Here is a 17,141-nt window from a genome sequence, read left to right on the forward strand (position 1 = left end):
TGTTTGGACATGAAGTAGAGGCATACCATTTGTGTAATCATACATTTACCTAGGGTAATAGTTTTTGATTCATTCTGTTATTTTATTCTGCCCCCTCGCCCCTCTTTTCCCTCTATACAGTCCCTCCTTCCTCCCTTCTTGCCCCCCTCCTATCCTCCCTTACCAGTGAGATCATTTGTCCTTTGGTTTTTTTGAGATTGGCTTATCTCACTTAGCATGATATTCTCCAATTTCATCCATTTGCCTGCAAATGCCATAATTTTATTATTTTTTATGGCCGAGTAATATTCCATTGTATATATATACCACAGTTTCTTTATCCATTCATCCATTGAAGGGCATCTAGGTTGGTTCCACAATCTAGCTATTATGATTAAGCTGCTATAAACATTGATGTGGCTGTGTCACTGTAGTGTGCTGATTTTAAGTCCTTTGGGTATAGGCCAAGGAGTGGGATAGCTGGGTCAAATGGTGGTTCCATTCCAAGTTTTCTAAGGAATCTCTGCTTCCAGAGTGGCTGCACTAATTTGCAGCCCCATCAGCAATGTATGAGTGTACCTTTTTCCTCACATCCTCATCAACACCTATTGTTGCTAGTATTCTTGATAATCGCCATTCTAATTGGGGTGAGATGGAATCTTAGGGTAGTTTTGATTTGCCCCAACAACTTTTTAACCAATGGTTTTGGCATACACTAATGATCCTTGCTTGAATAAAGCATCACTTGGAGGATTACAAATGGTTCTCCTCCCCACCCCCCCTGCACCCCCCGCACCCCCGCACCCCCCACGGTGCTGGGGATTGAACCCAGGGCCTTGTGCTTGCAAGGCAAGCACTCAACCAACAGAGCTATATCCTCAGCCCCATATGGTTATTTTCTAACTCCCATTCCTTATACATTTATTGCTTTTATTGACTTTTGAAAGGTCAGGTTAGATGAAAATTGAATAAAGGTTTGCTAATGAAGGGGAGGAAGAATGCTCTCTGAAGGAGATAGGGTTGAAGGAAAGAAGTTTAATTTGGTACTTTTTTTGTTTGTTTGGTTGATGAAGGTATTGAAGATAGGGAATAATGAATAGAGTAAGGTCCCAGAGGAAATGGGAATAGGTGAAGTTAAGAATAGTCAATTAACTCTGAAAACAGTAGATACCGATATTCTGCTTCAAAAATTTGGGAGTTGTGTACAGGTGAGAATTAAGTACATTTGAATATGGGAGAGAAGTCATCTGAAAATTTGCTTTAAGAAGTTACTTTTGAGCTTAGAATTTGATGGAGGTTGGGTAGGGAACAGGAGGAGGGTAATAAAAATGTTACATATACTGAGTGGAATGGGAAAGGGAAATGTTTCAAAATAAAGGATTACAGAGCAATATAAGCTTTCATCCGAGATTATAACTCAAATTTATAATTAGCACATTTTATAGTTTTCTCTGGCAGTGTTTTACAGGCAAGAATAAAGCAAAGAAAGATTGTATTGAAAATGGATGAGGGTGAAGAGAATTGAAGATGCAGAGGAGTCTGTTGAAGTAATTGACCGTGGGATTCAGGCCAAGTAGAGAAACTAGTAAGGCAGAACTAGGCTAAGACCCAAACAATGGAGAGGAATGTAGAGGTAATGCCAAACTCATTGATTCAAATACTCATTTATTGTTGGTTTGGGGTTATAGTAATAATGGACCTTGTTACTTTTTTCTTTTAACATTTTACTATTTTTATTCTTGAACTGTTTACTGACTTAATGCAGATATTTCTAGCTATTTTACTTTATTTTTCCTAAAATGAAAATTCCTTGAAAGCATCATACTTATTCTTACTTAACATTTATTGAGTACTTATTTAGATTATTTGAAGACTTGCCCATTAGGGATCTAGGTATAAAATATATTTAATTAATAGACTGTTAACACTAGATTATTTCTATTTTGAAAAAAGCAAGGTAGAGAGCTGTTCCAAAACTGGATAAGTCTGTGTTGTTTTTATCTTTGGGAATATATTAATACATGATTTCTTCTAGCAATTATTTTCAAAGCAGAACAGAGTATACAGATTTTATTTTAACTTTACTTTTATGTAGGCATTTTAATAACTATCTAATGGTTTGTGTATTTGAAATGTATTTTTGTTCTTCAGTAAATAAATGAGTGATTTTAGGATTTACTTGTTCATCTTTGACCAGGATACCAAAAACACAATACCAGTGTGAATCTGGCTTACTTTATTGACAAAAATTTCACAAGTAATATATCCATGGCCCAAAGGGGTAAAGGTATCTATACTATTTTTGTTTTTCATTGAAATTTTTACATGCTAGACACAGTGAGACCTCTGACCCTGAATTCCTGAATTAATTTCAAGGACTTATATAAAACTACAAGTACTGGGGGAAAATTACATTTATTTTGAATAATACTTAGATTTTGAAATTAAATGTTATTTAATGAGCATATTTGTAATTTTTATTCCTTATAAGGATGTCATATGAAATAGCCCTTATTTTATAGGTTATTTAAAAATATTTAAATCTAATGTTAAAAATGGTTATAATTTTTATCTTCCTAGCCAGCATTATATTTTGCTGTTCCTTGTTATCACTAAATCAAAAGTAAGTAAGCAACTTTAGGAAGTATATGCATTCAGTTTCTGACAAGACTCAGGGTCAAATGTCACATGGGGATGTGAGGAAAAAGCAAAGTAAGTTACTAAAACTTTGTTCTTATTTCTGGGTTCCTTTAACTTTTTCCATATTTCTTTAATGCTCAAGATGAGTATACAAATAATTATATGACTGCCTAAATTGGTTTGTATTTCTTAAAAGCTCAGATTGTTATTTAAGTTTAAATTTTAGCTTTATTATTTTTTGGATTTAATTTATATATTTTTTATTCTAATTTGTTATACATGCCAGTAGAATGCATTTTGACACACCATACATAGATGGGAGTATAACTTCTTATTCATCTGGTTGTACATGATGTGGAGTTACACAGGTCATGCAATCATATATGCACATAGGGTAATAATGTCCCATCCATTCTATTATTCCTACCCCATCCCTCTCCTTCTCCCTTCCCTTCACTCCCCTCTGTTTAGTCCAGATTACCTCTATTCTTATCCCCACCATTGTGAATTAGCATCCACATATCAGTTAGCTTCTTTATTGACTCATGAGCAATATGTGATAAGCAATTAAAAAAATTCTTAAGTACTTTAAAATTATGATTATTTTGTTATGTGATAAATCTTAAATAGTGTTGAGAAGTATATTATGTCTAGGTTGTATGAAAGAAAATTAACTACCATTTACTAGAGATTGGCTCTTAAAATTCTAAAAATATAGAAATGCTCTTAGAACATGAGGTATTGGAAGTCTTTTGTAGGCAAACAGCAGGAAACCAACAGAAGGGTGAGATTAAAGAGAAACTATAGTTAGAAGTTTTTCTATGGTAAAAAAGAAACCCTCTTTTTATCAAATTGACCTTTGGTAGGACACTCCAGTATGGTTGTTTATGTATTTTTTTGTGGCATATATCAGTTCTTTCTAATTTGGGGAAATAAAGTTTGCTATTTTTTGTTTGCTTTTATTGTTAATGCAGTTAAGTATTGATTTTTCTTTTTTTTTATTAAATTTAAATCCGAAATTGTATTAAAAGAAGTTCTCTTTGTCCAGCTCCATTGTGGAAAAACTTCCCACTTTGTCCCCATTGTCTCGTTACAAATAGACATGTTATGTGATCATTTATAAGTCAGTTTGGAATTCAGAGAACATGTTTCCTGTTGAAAGCACTAAGATGATGGCCCATAGTAGCCCTTTTATCCCACATTCTGGACGAATAATTATCCCTTTACTAAGAAAAATGTAGTAAGTTACATTGATGAAAATGTATAGTACCTTTTTTCTTAAGTGATAGTTATAGTCTTATAAAATGCTTATCACAGATGTTAATTCTTCCTATCATTTAATAGAATATGTCAGTAATTGATCTGATAAGGGAGGAAAGAAGAAAAAAGAACTGGATTTCAGTAATGGGTGAAAGGCAATAGCGAAATAATTTAGATTTTTTTTTGAAGAGGTCATATGGTACAGAAAAAAGAGTAGGATTTTGAGTCAGAAAATCTGAATTCAAATCCTATCTTCACAATTATCTAAATGTTCTGTGTTTTTCATCTGTTTGCTGTAGATCAATGATGCATTCATGAACTAAGTCATTCAGAAATATTTTTCTTCCTAGATTGTTTTGAAGACCATCAAAACAATCTGAATGGAATCAAGCAATTATGAACTATATATAGTGTTTAGCCCAATATTATTGATTACTACTCTTGTCTTTATGTTGCTCCCCTCTCTGCCATCTTTCTCTTTCATTGATAATGTATTTTCATTTCTCTGTTGACTGTAACTTCGGAAAACCATCAGAATTAGTCATGGGAGTGAGGCAATCTGTAGTTTTACCCAAGTTCCAGCTGGTCCTCCCTGCCGGCCCATGCTCCAGATGAGGACATTGGGCACAGGAATACGATTAGGCAACTAGCTCTTCTAGGTCAGTTTGCTTATTTTCTCACTGTTGCCTGACAAAAGTCTTTGTTTCTCAAGATGGAGCACAAGACCAAGGTGCCTCATAGTCCCTGGACTTGATATTCTTTCTTTTTTTCTCTACCTTTCCTTTTCTAGCTTAATCATCACTTTCCAATACCCACCCCTCCCATCCCCATCCACACCCCTTGCCACACAGGCTCAGTCACTGTTCTCTGCTTTGAGTACTTTTCTCAAAGTAAATTGTATCTGCCCTTATTGGTTTGCTGCTTCCCACCTCCCTTTTTCTTACCTATTCCCTCCTCTCCAAAACTAGGACTAAACAAAAAACAAAAAAAGACACCAAAAGCGACAGCCCAGGATCCTAAAGATAAAATTGATTTTAAAAATTTGGCATAGTCCAAATGTTAATCCTAGATGTTTATAATATTAATAGTAGTTGTAATTGCTTATTGTCTTAATATGTACTAAGTATTATGCCATGAGCTTACGTAAGTTTTTTCATTTAACTCTTACAACATTCCTATGAGGAAGATGTCGTTGGTGTTCCATTATACAAATGAGGAAACTGAGACATGTGAAGGTTAAAAAGTTGTCAAAAGTCATAAAACTTACAAATGACAGATTTAACTACCTGTAGATAGTATTCCTAAACAGTATATTATGTTGTGCTTTAAGAAACGTAGAGATCTAGAATTAAATTTTAGGAAGTCAAGTAATGTTATACAAATAAAATATATTTGGGACTTAGGTTTTATTTTATTTTGAACACATATAAACTTACATGAGACATTGTGAGTGGCTTCTGTGTCCTAACCTCCATGCCACAGTATTTGTTCATTCTGTGACCGTTCATGGAATTTATTGAATGCTCAGACTATGTTTGATATAGTATAGGACAGTAAATGACATAAGTATAAGTTTACAATATAGTGGAGGAAATGGGGAACAAGCAGGTAAATAAATCACTTGTAATTTGAGAAAATAAAGATTTATAAACTATAATGCTGTGATAGAAAATGGGGGTATGTGTTGGGTTGGGAATGAAGGGAAAGAATATGTTTAGAAACAGTAGTCAGGAAAGAGTGGTTATTCTAGGCAGAGCTATAACCACTGTTAACATTTTGCTGTATATTTTTCTGTACATTATATCGTTATAAAAGTTTTTTTAATCAAAATGAGATTGTACTATGTGTTCTGTTTTATTAAGTCATGGTTGAGTCTCTTGAAAAATGACTGAACATTTTATTTTTAATTTCCTCACTTTCTATTCCAGTTCAGCCTCTGCAGTCTGGCTTTCACCCCCATAACTGGAGTTGACATTGTTTTCTGATATAACTGATGAATTCCTACTTGCCAAATCCAAAGGAGCTTTTCTTTCCTTATTATTTTGTTTGTACATTCTGGGTGGATATTTCTCTCCTGCTCTTTCCTCTCACTCTCTTGGATGTTTTTTCTTTTATTGCAAACTTTTTTTTTTTTTTTTTTTTTTTTTTGGTACTGGGGATTGAACCCAGGGCCTTGTACATGCTGAGCATATGCTTGCTCTATCACTGAGCTACACCCCTCCAATACCACAAATTTTTATTACTGCCCCCTTCTTTCTTTTTTGTGTTACTGGGGTTCGACAGGGCGTTCTGCATGCTAGGCAAGCACTCTACCACTGAGCTACCCTTCCCAGTCCTTCATCATTTTTTTTTTTTTTTTTTCATTTATTTCTTTAGAAATGTTTGAGTCTTTTTGGGTTCTGTACTTGGCCCTCATCTCTTACAAATACTCTCACAGAATGATGTATTTGGCACCCAAATTTTAAAGTATATAACGACTCACCACAATCTTGTGGGTAAAGTCCAAACTTATTTGTAAGGTATCATCCAGTTTAAGTTTAACCTTCACTAATTTGCTATAAGGATTGATATCAGCACTTCCAGTCAGTCCATATATCCATTTCAGATGGTTACATTTCATATAAGCAAATAAGCACAAAGGGAGTAACACTGGTATCCTTCACTTAGTTCATCCTGTGATGTTATTATATAGTTTACATGAGTAGTTAAGTGGGTTTACAGATTGTCATCTGGTTTTAATTAAAGGGAAACCTTGAGTGAAAGGTGATACTAATAATGGAAGCACAAGTAAATAAAGTGCAAAACTAGGTCTTCTTCCTACCTATAGACCTCATTAGGCTTATAAATAATAACTTCTTAAGAGTTGTCAAACTTAATTTTGCTGTGTGTTGGATTTTTTAAAAATATTTTTTAGTTATAGATGGATACAATACCTTTATTTTATTTATTTATTTTTATGTGGTGCTTAGGATCGAATCAAGTGCCTCACATGTGCTAGGCAAGCACTTTTCCACTGAGCCACAACCCCAGCCCTGGATTTGTTTTTTAACAGCAACCAAAAAAGTTCCAAATCTGCTGATCTTTTGAAAGACAACATGTGACTGACTGTAGGATTTGGTCAAAGAGCTAAGTAAACAAAGAACAATGCACTTTCTCTGTTCCTTCCAAGTGTTTTATATCTTTTTTTTTTTGTTTGTTTTGTTTTTTAAGAGATAGGGTCTCATTATGTTGCCCAGGTTTTACCCAAACATTTGAGCTCAAGCGATCCTCCCATCTCGGCCTCTCCATAGTTGGGACTATAGGTGTGTGCCATTATTGCCCAACTTATTTTAATCTTAAACAGAAAATAGTTAATTTTCTAAAGACACTTGTGCTGTGGTGAATGTATTTTGAAAATAGATGTTTGGAAATAATCATGTGATTTTGTTGCTGAAAATGATACACTTTAAAAAAATAAAACAAATGAAATTTTCTAACCTACTTAAAAACCCTCCAGATAATTGGTTTAGAAATTGTAATCAGTGATGTGGTGATGTATTTTTTCCCTTTGGTTCCATATACACTTGTATGATACTCTTTTTACCTACAGCAGGCTTTAAACCCAGGCATTAAAATAAATGGAATTGAGAACCATATCTTTGAATCACTAGTTCATAAAGTATTAAGATTTTTGGACTGGGGATATAGCTATGTATATATATATATGATTTTTAATAATGCATAACGTCAAATTGTTATCAATTAAAATTGGAGTAAAAGGATTTTATACATTAACTAATATAGGAATATTTTAAAAAGTCCTCTTTCTCATCTTTTAAATTTACATTTAAGTTTTATATTGTACATAATGTAATAAGATAGTGGTATGCTATATAATTTTTAAATGATATTTGCTTAAATATTTTTGCTTAAAAGATTTTAAGTTCATGGGTATATGATCAATATGTTTGTAGATTGCTGGTACAGATAATAAGCATTCAAAGTTCAAAGGAAGGCTAGTTCTCTTTAGGTGATAAAAACAAAGATTCATGGTAGAGGTAGGTGTAAGTCTGAGGCTGAACTTGTATAGTTTAATAATAGTGCTTTTTATATATTGTTCCTGATTCAGAGTTCACAAAGTAATTCACTTTCATAGGAGAACATTTGAAAAATGTAGAAAAACACAGGCTAACAAAAATTTAAAATGCTTTTAATTCTGTCCTTTGAACTTAACTACTATTAATATTGTGGTTAATACCTTACAATTTTTTTGCTAGTACATATACTTATTTTAAGTTAGAAAATCAGGATCATACTTTATTGCTTTGAAAACTTTCTACTTAACAATATATTACAAACATTTTTATGTAATTAAATACCCTGCAATTCTATTTAAATATTTTAAATTATATTTAAAAATATGCAAAATATATTAATACACATAACATGCCATCTTAACTGTTTAAGTGCCTGTTAAGTAATGTTAAGTATATTTACATTGTTATGTACCCAGTCTCCAAAACTTTTTTTTTTTTTTTTCTTTTTTTTTTTTTCTTTTTTTTTTTGGCAGTGCTGGGGATTGAACCCAGGGATGCTTGGGAGGTAAGCACTCTACCAACTGAGCTATATCCCCAGCCCCTCCAAAACTTTTTCATCTTGTAAAACTGAAACTCAGTAACCATTAAATAATGACTCCCCATTTTCCCCTTCTCCCAGCGCCTGGCAACCATCATTCTTTTAGTCTATATGAATTTGACTATTAGATACCTCATGTAAGTGGAATCATACAATATTTGTCATTTTGTTTGACTTATTTCACTTAGCATCTTGTTCTCAGGGTTCATCCATATTGTGGCATATGTCAGAATTTCTTTACTTTTTGCTGTTGCCTGTAATACCAGCTACTTGGGAGGCAGAAAAAGGAGGATTGCAAGTTATAGGCCAACCTGGACAATTAATTGAGACCCTGTTTAAGTAGAATAAAAGGACGAGGAATGTAGCTGAGCAATAGAATGCTTGCTTAGCGTACACAAGGCCCTGGGTTCAGTCCCCAGTAAACCAAAAGAAAAAAGGAAAAGAATTTCCTTCCTTTTTAAGGCTAAATAATATTCTATTTCATGTATATACTGCATTTTGTTTATCCATTCATCTGTGAACACTTCAGTTGTTTCTGTTCCTTAGCGATTTCAAATAGTGCTGCTATGAAGTTAGGTGGACAAATATATTTTTGAGATACTGTTTTCAATTACTTGGGGGTATATACCAAGAAGTGGAATTGCTGGATCATACAGTAATTGTTTTTCATTTTCTTAGGAGCTATATATTTTTTCCATAGTAGCTGTATGATTTTACATTCCAACCAATAATGTTCAGAGTTCCAATTTCCACATCCTTGCCAATACTAGTTATTTTCTCATTGTAGCCATTCTGATCTGCATGAGGTCTGCAATTCTATTTTTAGTGGCAGTATAATCCATTATTTGGTTGTATTGTAGTTTATTAACCATTTTTTTTTTCCTTTTAGAAGAAAAGCATCAATTATTCAGGGAACTTTATTTTTAAGTGATAGACAGTTTTCATTTACCCAAACATGCATAATCCAACCTGAATATAAAACACACTCAGTTGTCAAATTACACATAAAATACAAAGGGAATGCAATTTTACATATGTGAAATAGTTGCTGGCTATAGCAATTTAACAAAAATATTGTACATTAAAAAACAAAAGCCACCTTAAAGCCAATTATCTATAGTAAACCAAGGGCAAGTTTGATATGGAATGATTTGATTCAAGCAAAGAGTAAAGCACCTTCTATGAATTTAGAGCAATAACTTTCATTTTTAAAGTTATAATAAAATAGAATTAGGTAACCAAGACTTGTTTAAAAGAAGAAAACAAGTACAGGGATTGATTTACTGGATGAGAAAGGCAGGTAACAGTTCAGCTAAAAATCTGCTGGTCCAAGGTTGGCCAATTCCTTTCCTATGGGAGCAGTTAAGTTCCTTGACACCCTTAACCACTCAATCCCTCTTATATGAGGGTATGTCTAAAGTCCCTATGAGGTTTGCACTGTGTATATATTAGGTAGCATATTTCCCTTCTGTTTCTTTTAAAACAACTTATTTTAAAAGAGATATTCTGAGATGATTAACAAAGCAAACATAACTTTCTATCAATTCTTTAATAGACATGCTGCTCAGGCTTTTTGCACCAAGTTATGACTAAGTATGGCCAAGACTTGCAGTTTTCAATAGTACTTGAAAACCTCAAATCTGCCTTAATCATTCTTATTTAAAAGTTGGTTTCAACTTTTTCACTCTTAAAAATAATTCTGGGATTGTTTATATTTGGTTTATATTTTCAAATATGGGGTGTATTTGTTAGGATATAAAATCTAGAAATGAAACAATTTAAAATCACTTTTGAAGGGAGAAGAGGTATTAGGTAGCATGATGGTATAAACATTCTAGGACAAAGCATCCAGGATAGCATGATAAATTAGAGAGACAATTAGACCAGTCGGTCTAAAGTAGAGCTTATCCACAAATAATAGAAAATAAGACTAAAAAGAAGATTGTAAAACCTTCAAATACCAGCTTAGGAAGTTTGGGATTTGTCTCGGAGGTAATAAATAATCACTAAAGATTTTTGAGGGACTGGGGACATACAGTTCAGTTGTAGAAAGTTAGCCTAGTCTATACAAGGTTGTGTGTTCAATCTGTAGCACTGCAAAAAAGAAAAAAAAAAAAAAAGGGGGGGGGTTTAGACTGGAAGCAGAGACCCCAGTTAGGATACCATAGTATGACAGAAGCATGATAGAGGGTAGGTAAATTTAGATTTTTAAAGTAGGTTACCACTTATGATACATAGGAGGAGGTAAATAAAATGACTAGTTATGTATCTGTAATGTTAATCACTCTAGTAAGAACTTCTGTGTGTATTAAAAATAGTAGACAAAAGAAAAAAAGACTTACCTATAATAAACAATCTCACTGAAAATCCAGTTTCCTATAAGTGTTTTTGTAATACTGATATTCTCTGTAATAGTAACTATTAGAGTGTAGAAGGAAGGGAAGAAATTTTTGCATACTATTTGGGTAATGCCTGTGATAAGTTTCAGCTATCTTTTTATCAGACTTTATCAGGAATTCTGGTTTCTATGAGTAATATTCTGCAACATAAAAATTTGAACTCTATGGTTTTTCTACATTTGAAGTTGTATATAATGCCATCTTGAGGTAAATTAAAACAGTTACAAATGGAACGTTCTTTTGTTGGATAATTGTCCTTTTGTTATATTTTGCAATATTTGTAATATTTGACAAATGTGTAAAATGTCTTTTCCCTCAATTTTTATTGTGAAAAATTTCAAACCTTTAGAAAAACGAAAGCATAGAAGGTACAGTACTCACATACATTTCACTTACTGTTTTAAACATTTTGCCATATTTACTTAATGTGTATTCTTTGCTGAATTGTTTGAAAGTAAGTTGCAGATAATGACATCACCCTTCACTTAAATACTTCATTATTCTTGTGCTAATCGTAAGGACATTTCTTGTAGTCTCAACACCACTAATACATCTAAAAATAATCCCAAAATATCTAACATTCAGTCCATATTCAAGATTTTCCAATTTCCCCAAGAATGTATTAAAGTCAGTTTATTCTTTTGAACCAGGATTCAGTTAAGTCTAACAAATTAGCTTAGCTTTGCCTTGTTATTTAATCTAGAAGAACTCCTTGCTGAACTGAAGAAATAGCCCACTTTGGAGGGCACTTTCTCAAATCCCCAGCTCCTCGAAGGGGAAAAACAACAAAAACAACAAAAAAAATCTCCTCGCTTTATTAAAACAACTAAGTGACCAGGCCAGTTTTCTTATAGAATGCCTCATATTTTCACTTTGTCTGATTGTTTCCTCCATATTTTGGGTTAAACCTTTCTCTCTCAGTCCTGTTTCCTGTAAACTGGAACGTAGGTCTAGAGCTGGAAGGTGTGTAACCTGGGGTTCACAGATTGCACAGTCTGTGCTATTTTCTTAGCAGCTTTTTTTCATATAGCCAGAGTAAATGTTTGGTTGTTTCCTTTGCATTGAAAGTACTGAGGTAGATATGCAAGGAAGTCTGATAAATGTAATTTTTCAGCAGTCCTGAGGAACGTTAAGAGTAGTCATGAGGTGCTGGGGTTGTGGCTCAGTGGAATAGCACTTGCCTAGCATGTGTGAAGCACTGGGCTTGATCCTCAGCACCACATAAAAAATAAAGGTGTCCATCTACAACTAAAAAGATATTTTAAAACATTTTTTTAAAAAGTAGATGAGCTATTTGTCATGGGTTCTACTTACCTTGTATCGCTCTGCTTCTTATTTCCTACTTTTATTTTTCTATTCACCATATATCCTAATTTGGCTCTTTCTTTCTAACTTGTTGAAGCATATAATATTTCTGGGCCTTGCTATACTTATCTCTAGTATGAGGTAACTTAGATTAAGTGATCTCTAAACATTTCATTAAGAAAATAATAAAATAATACAGTGTCTTCACTATCTAGTTGCAGTATTGCTTCATTTATGAAGTCTGACTCTCTGACCTATATTTTGTTGTTTTGTCCCACAAGTTCTTTCAGAATGCATTAAAAAAAACCTAAATATAGTTTCCTTTTGTGTAGATAAAGTATAAGTTTACATAGTTATTTTGGTTGCTTAATGTAATTGTAAGCTCCTTGAAGAATGCCACTTCTTTTCCTTTATGATTTAATTACTAATGATTTTATAATCAATATGTTACTGTATGGCAGTCACATAGTAAAAGTAACTATAATGGTAATTACTTACATCTGAATACTAACTTGGAGGCAGGTATTATTTTAAATGCTTTATATATACCCATTCCTGTAATTGTTGACAAGGTGTTTATGAAATGGAATCTTTCCCCCTTCCATTTCACAGATAAGGAAAGGCATAGAAGGATTAAGTAAATTTTCTTTTGGTTATTCTGTTGGTGAATGATATGACCCCAGGTAGACAGAGACTACCTGGGGAAACTTAGGCACTGAGCGGGGCATGGTGGCACACACCTACAATCCCAGTGTCTTTGGGGCAGTTGAGGCAGGATGATCACAAGTTCAAAGCAATCTCAGCAGTTTAACAAGGCCCTGTCTCAAAAAAAAAAAAAAAAAAAGTAAAAAAAAAAAAAGTTCTGGGGATGTGGCTTGATATTTGAGAGCCCCTGGGTTCAATCCTCAGTACAAAAGGGGAGAAAATAATAATAATAAAAAAGTACTTAACCATTTTGCTGTAAATGTATCATTACTATATACTTGTTGAATGAATGGAATATTTTCATCCTTAATAACACTGGGTACAGTATTGGTATAAATTTGAATTTGGGTAAAAAGCTAAGGATGTTTTACCTGGGAGAATTTTTTTTTTTTTTTTTCTTCGAACAAGGACTAATACCTTAGCAAACTAAATATTTTGAATAACTTTCACAGTATACAAACTGCATGCTTACATATGCTTTGAGGGATTTTGTAAAACATTTCTGTTTTTGAAAGAAAACTTTATGAAATGCACATAACAGATTTGGGTTTGTATGAAGTATCAATTATTATTTGTTTCTTACTCATTTTTAGTTGAGTGGTGATTTTATGCAATGGCTTCAAGCCACAGTTCTTCACCAGTGCCTCAAGGAAGCAGCAGTGATGTTTTCTTTAAAAAAGAGGTAGATCCAACAAAACACATTCGACCTGTGCAGTCACTGCCAGATGTGTGTCCCAAGGAACCCACAGGTAAAGCTTTTTATTTTTTCCTTTTTGAGGATTTTTTACTGATAATTTATACTATCTTTAAATTAGCAGTCATGTTTCATAAAATTACCTGAAAGAGTAGAATTTTTAATGTTAAAAATTAAGATAGATAAATAATGTGGAAATAAGTTGATAGTGGAATTGGATTGTAGTCCTTTTCATGAATTGTCATAAAATAAGTTACCTATATCTGCTGAAAAAGTGTTGAAAATGAAAGTTCAGATTGAAAGTTGTTTAGTTAAAACAGTACAATCAGTCCTTATTATTTGCAGATTCTGTATTTGTTTATTCTCCCTAAAATTTATTTGTAACCCCTCAAATCAATACTAGTGATACTTTTGTTATTATTTGCAGTCTTGTGCAGAGAACTTTGAAAAATTAGAAGCTGGACAATGGTCGTGCACACCTGTAACCTTGTAATCCCAGCAATTGGGAGTCTGAGGCAGGAGGATCACAATTTTGAGGCTAGCCTGGGCAATTTAATGAGAATTTGTCCCAAAATAAGAAGATCTGGGGTTGTAGCTCAGTGGTAGAGTGCATAGCGTGTATAAGTCCCTAGGCTCAATCCCCAATATTGAAAAAAAGAAGAAAAAAAAAGAAAAGAAAAAGAAAAAAGAAAAATTTGAGCTGCCTGGATACATGCACAGAGCAATATTTCATGTTTTGCATTTTTGTGCTTTTTCTTGGTGATTTTGCTGTTTAAATCAGCCCCCAGGCATATGCTGAAGTGCTGTCTAGAGTTCATAAACACAAGTAGGCTGTGTTTTACCTTATAAGAAAAATGCATGTGTAGAAAATACATGTGTAGAATAAGCTTCATTCAACCATGAGTTACGGTGCTGTTAGCCATGAGTTAAATGTTATTGAATCAGTGCTATATAGTGTAAAGTGTTTTTAAACAGAAACATGCACAAAATGAATTGGTTGATGAAAATGTTGTGACCTGAGGTTCATAAGAACTTAACTCTTTAATTTTCTAGGAGCAGTAGTTCAATATTTGTTAATTAAGTGTTCACAGTGACTTTGTACAAGAAAACTGCTGCAAATAATGAGAATTCACTGCCACAGCAACATTATATCACCTGATTACAAGTCAAAGAATGTTTGAACCAAGAGTGCTTGCCATAGTACAATAGAATAAAGGCCTAGCTCTTAAAAAAAAGAGGGGGGGGCGGAGGTCGGTATTTTCAATTTTGAAAAAAATGATAGAGGAATTATAAAGAAAGGAATTAATGATTTTTTTTTTTTTTAACACCTACTCTACCTGGCAACTACAGCCCTCAAATTTTGCATATCCTTTATCTTGTGCATGTTTTTCTTCCTTTTGATAATTAATTGCTTCTGGAAGATGAAGATTATTTAATCAGATTTTTTTTTTTTTTTTTAACTAATTTACCATGGAAGAGAGCATTTGGTTGGTTTGTGCAAAGTCGATTCTAAGCATTTTTTTTTTCTAGGATATATTTGCGAACAACAGAACCAACTTTACCAGGTTTTCTTGTTTACTTTTTGCAGGTGATTCAAATAGTTTATGTGTTACCCCATCTCTAGTTACAGATCAAAATAGATGGACTATATATCATTCCAAAGTAAATCTCCCAGCAGCACTAAATGATCCTAGATTAGCAAAAAGAGAATCTGACTTCTTCACAAAAACATGGGGATTGGACTTTGTGGATACCGAAGTCATACCTTCATTCTACCTCCCACAGATCAACAAGGAACATTTTACAGTATATCAACAGGAAATCTCTCAGGTAATATCTAATCTTAAAATTAGTTATAGTCAGGTAAAAAATAATAGAGTTTTAGTTTGATTTATTGTAAATTTTTGACCAATAATCTTTGAACCTATGATGGTATTATTTTTTATTCAGAAAAATACTCCTGTTTTGGGTTATGTTTAATTTTTTTCTTAGATATATTTGTTTTACTGTAGTGAGTTTTCAGAATTACACATCCTTGTTGGTGCTAAGGTTAGTATGAAACCTACCCTACCTACTAAGGAGAAAATGGTTCTATTAGACCTATAAAGTTTAGATCATTTGTGAGATTTAAGAAATTAGGAGTAGCCAGGTATGGTGGCACATTCTGTAATCCCAGAGACTTGGGAGACTAAGGTAAGAGGAGCTCAAGTTCAAAGCCAGCTTTAGCAATTTAGCAAAACCCTAAGCAATTTAGTAAGATCCTGTCTCAAAATAAAAAGGGCCGGGGATGTAGCTCAGTGATTAAGTATCCTGGGTTCAATTCCCAGAACCCAAAAAAAGAAAGGAAGAAATTAGGAGTAGAACGATTCCTGTGACCCTCATTTTTCACAGACAGTTTAGTAGTTAGCTCTAGCAGATTGCCTTAACATATCCAGACATAATTATAACTTAGTATGTTGCTTTAAACCTGATCTGAAACAAAAACTGAGGGTAGTGCTGAGTTTGAGATGGCCTATTACTCATTTTTAGATTGTTAGAAAGTGACTATTAGCAATATAATACTGGTTGCCATTTCAGTCTTTTTTACAGGGAATACACACACATTTTATATTTTTTTGAAATGGGATCTCACTGTGTGGCTTAGAATCTTCTGGGCTCAAGTGATCCTTTTGCCTCAGTCTTCCCAGTAGCCTGGAATATAGGCATGTGCCATTGTACCTGACCCAAAATTCATTTATATTTCTATAAGTAGTCCTTCTTATACTCTTTCATTTACAAGTCTAATTTGAATTTAGCTGATTTTATTTTACTTGATTACTTTTTATGGTTTGGTGATAGGCTAAATGTGGCTTTATATTGGCATTAATGAATATAGTATCTGATTCTTTTTAGGGCTATCATATGTTTTTATACAGAATCTACAAATTCCAAATTTAAATAAGATGCCATTACATATCTATTAGAATTACAAAACTCCAAAACACTTACAGTGCCAAATATTGGCAAGGACATGGAACAATAGGAACTCTCATTTATTGCTAGTTGGCATGCAAAATGGTGCAGCTTCTTTGGAAAATAGTCTTGTAGTCACTGACACTGAACACTAGTAGCCAAGTGGTTTTTTTTGTCAACATACTTGCCATTCCCAGGTGTCCTTTCAGTGGCACCTTTGAAAAGATAACAATGTTATAAAGTGGACATTCAGCCTTAGTTCAGAGTGAGATTTTTTTTTAACTCAAATTGGCAGCGATTAATTTCTGTCTTTTTATCTGGTTTTATGTAGGTTTTGGGGTTTTCTTTCTTGATCTAAAACTAGTTATCCTAATTGATTTCTGTTATGTGAATAAAGATTTTCTGTTTGCTTTCTTCATTCCGTATATGGAGATTTTACTATAATTATATAGTTGTAGGTATATAGTTGTTATTTTTATTTAAGTTTAGGGCACTAGTGATTTCATATATTTAAAATTATAGAACTCATTTGCTTATATTTTAGTATTCTGCTGTGAAACATTTTTATACTTTGAATAATCACATTTCTGTAT

General features: G+C 33.1%; 1 protein-coding gene across 6 annotated transcripts in view; it reads left to right on the forward strand.

The window, feature by feature from the left end:
- The window catches only part of Vps54 (VPS54 subunit of GARP complex), a 98,230-nt gene that overhangs the window by 6,901 nt on the left and 74,188 nt on the right, over positions 1-17,141 (forward strand). For 2 of the 6 annotated variants that reach the window (XR_007104623.1, XM_047522267.1), the window contains exons 2-3: positions 13,496-13,651; positions 15,185-15,426. Coding sequence is in view for 5 of the 6 variants with exons in the window: in XM_047522267.1 (XP_047378223.1) it covers positions 13,516-13,651; positions 15,185-15,426 (378 nt within the window). In the remaining variant the exon portion in view is untranslated. Of the gene's footprint in view, positions 1-13,495; positions 13,652-15,184; positions 15,427-17,141 lie in introns of those variants that run through there. The other 4 variants (XM_047522268.1, XM_047522269.1, XM_047522271.1 and 1 more) reach the window with 4 other exon arrangements.

This window comes from Sciurus carolinensis, chromosome 13, assembly GCF_902686445.1.
Source record: "Sciurus carolinensis chromosome 13, mSciCar1.2, whole genome shotgun sequence".
Classification (NCBI taxonomy): Eukaryota; Metazoa; Chordata; class Mammalia; order Rodentia; family Sciuridae; genus Sciurus; species Sciurus carolinensis.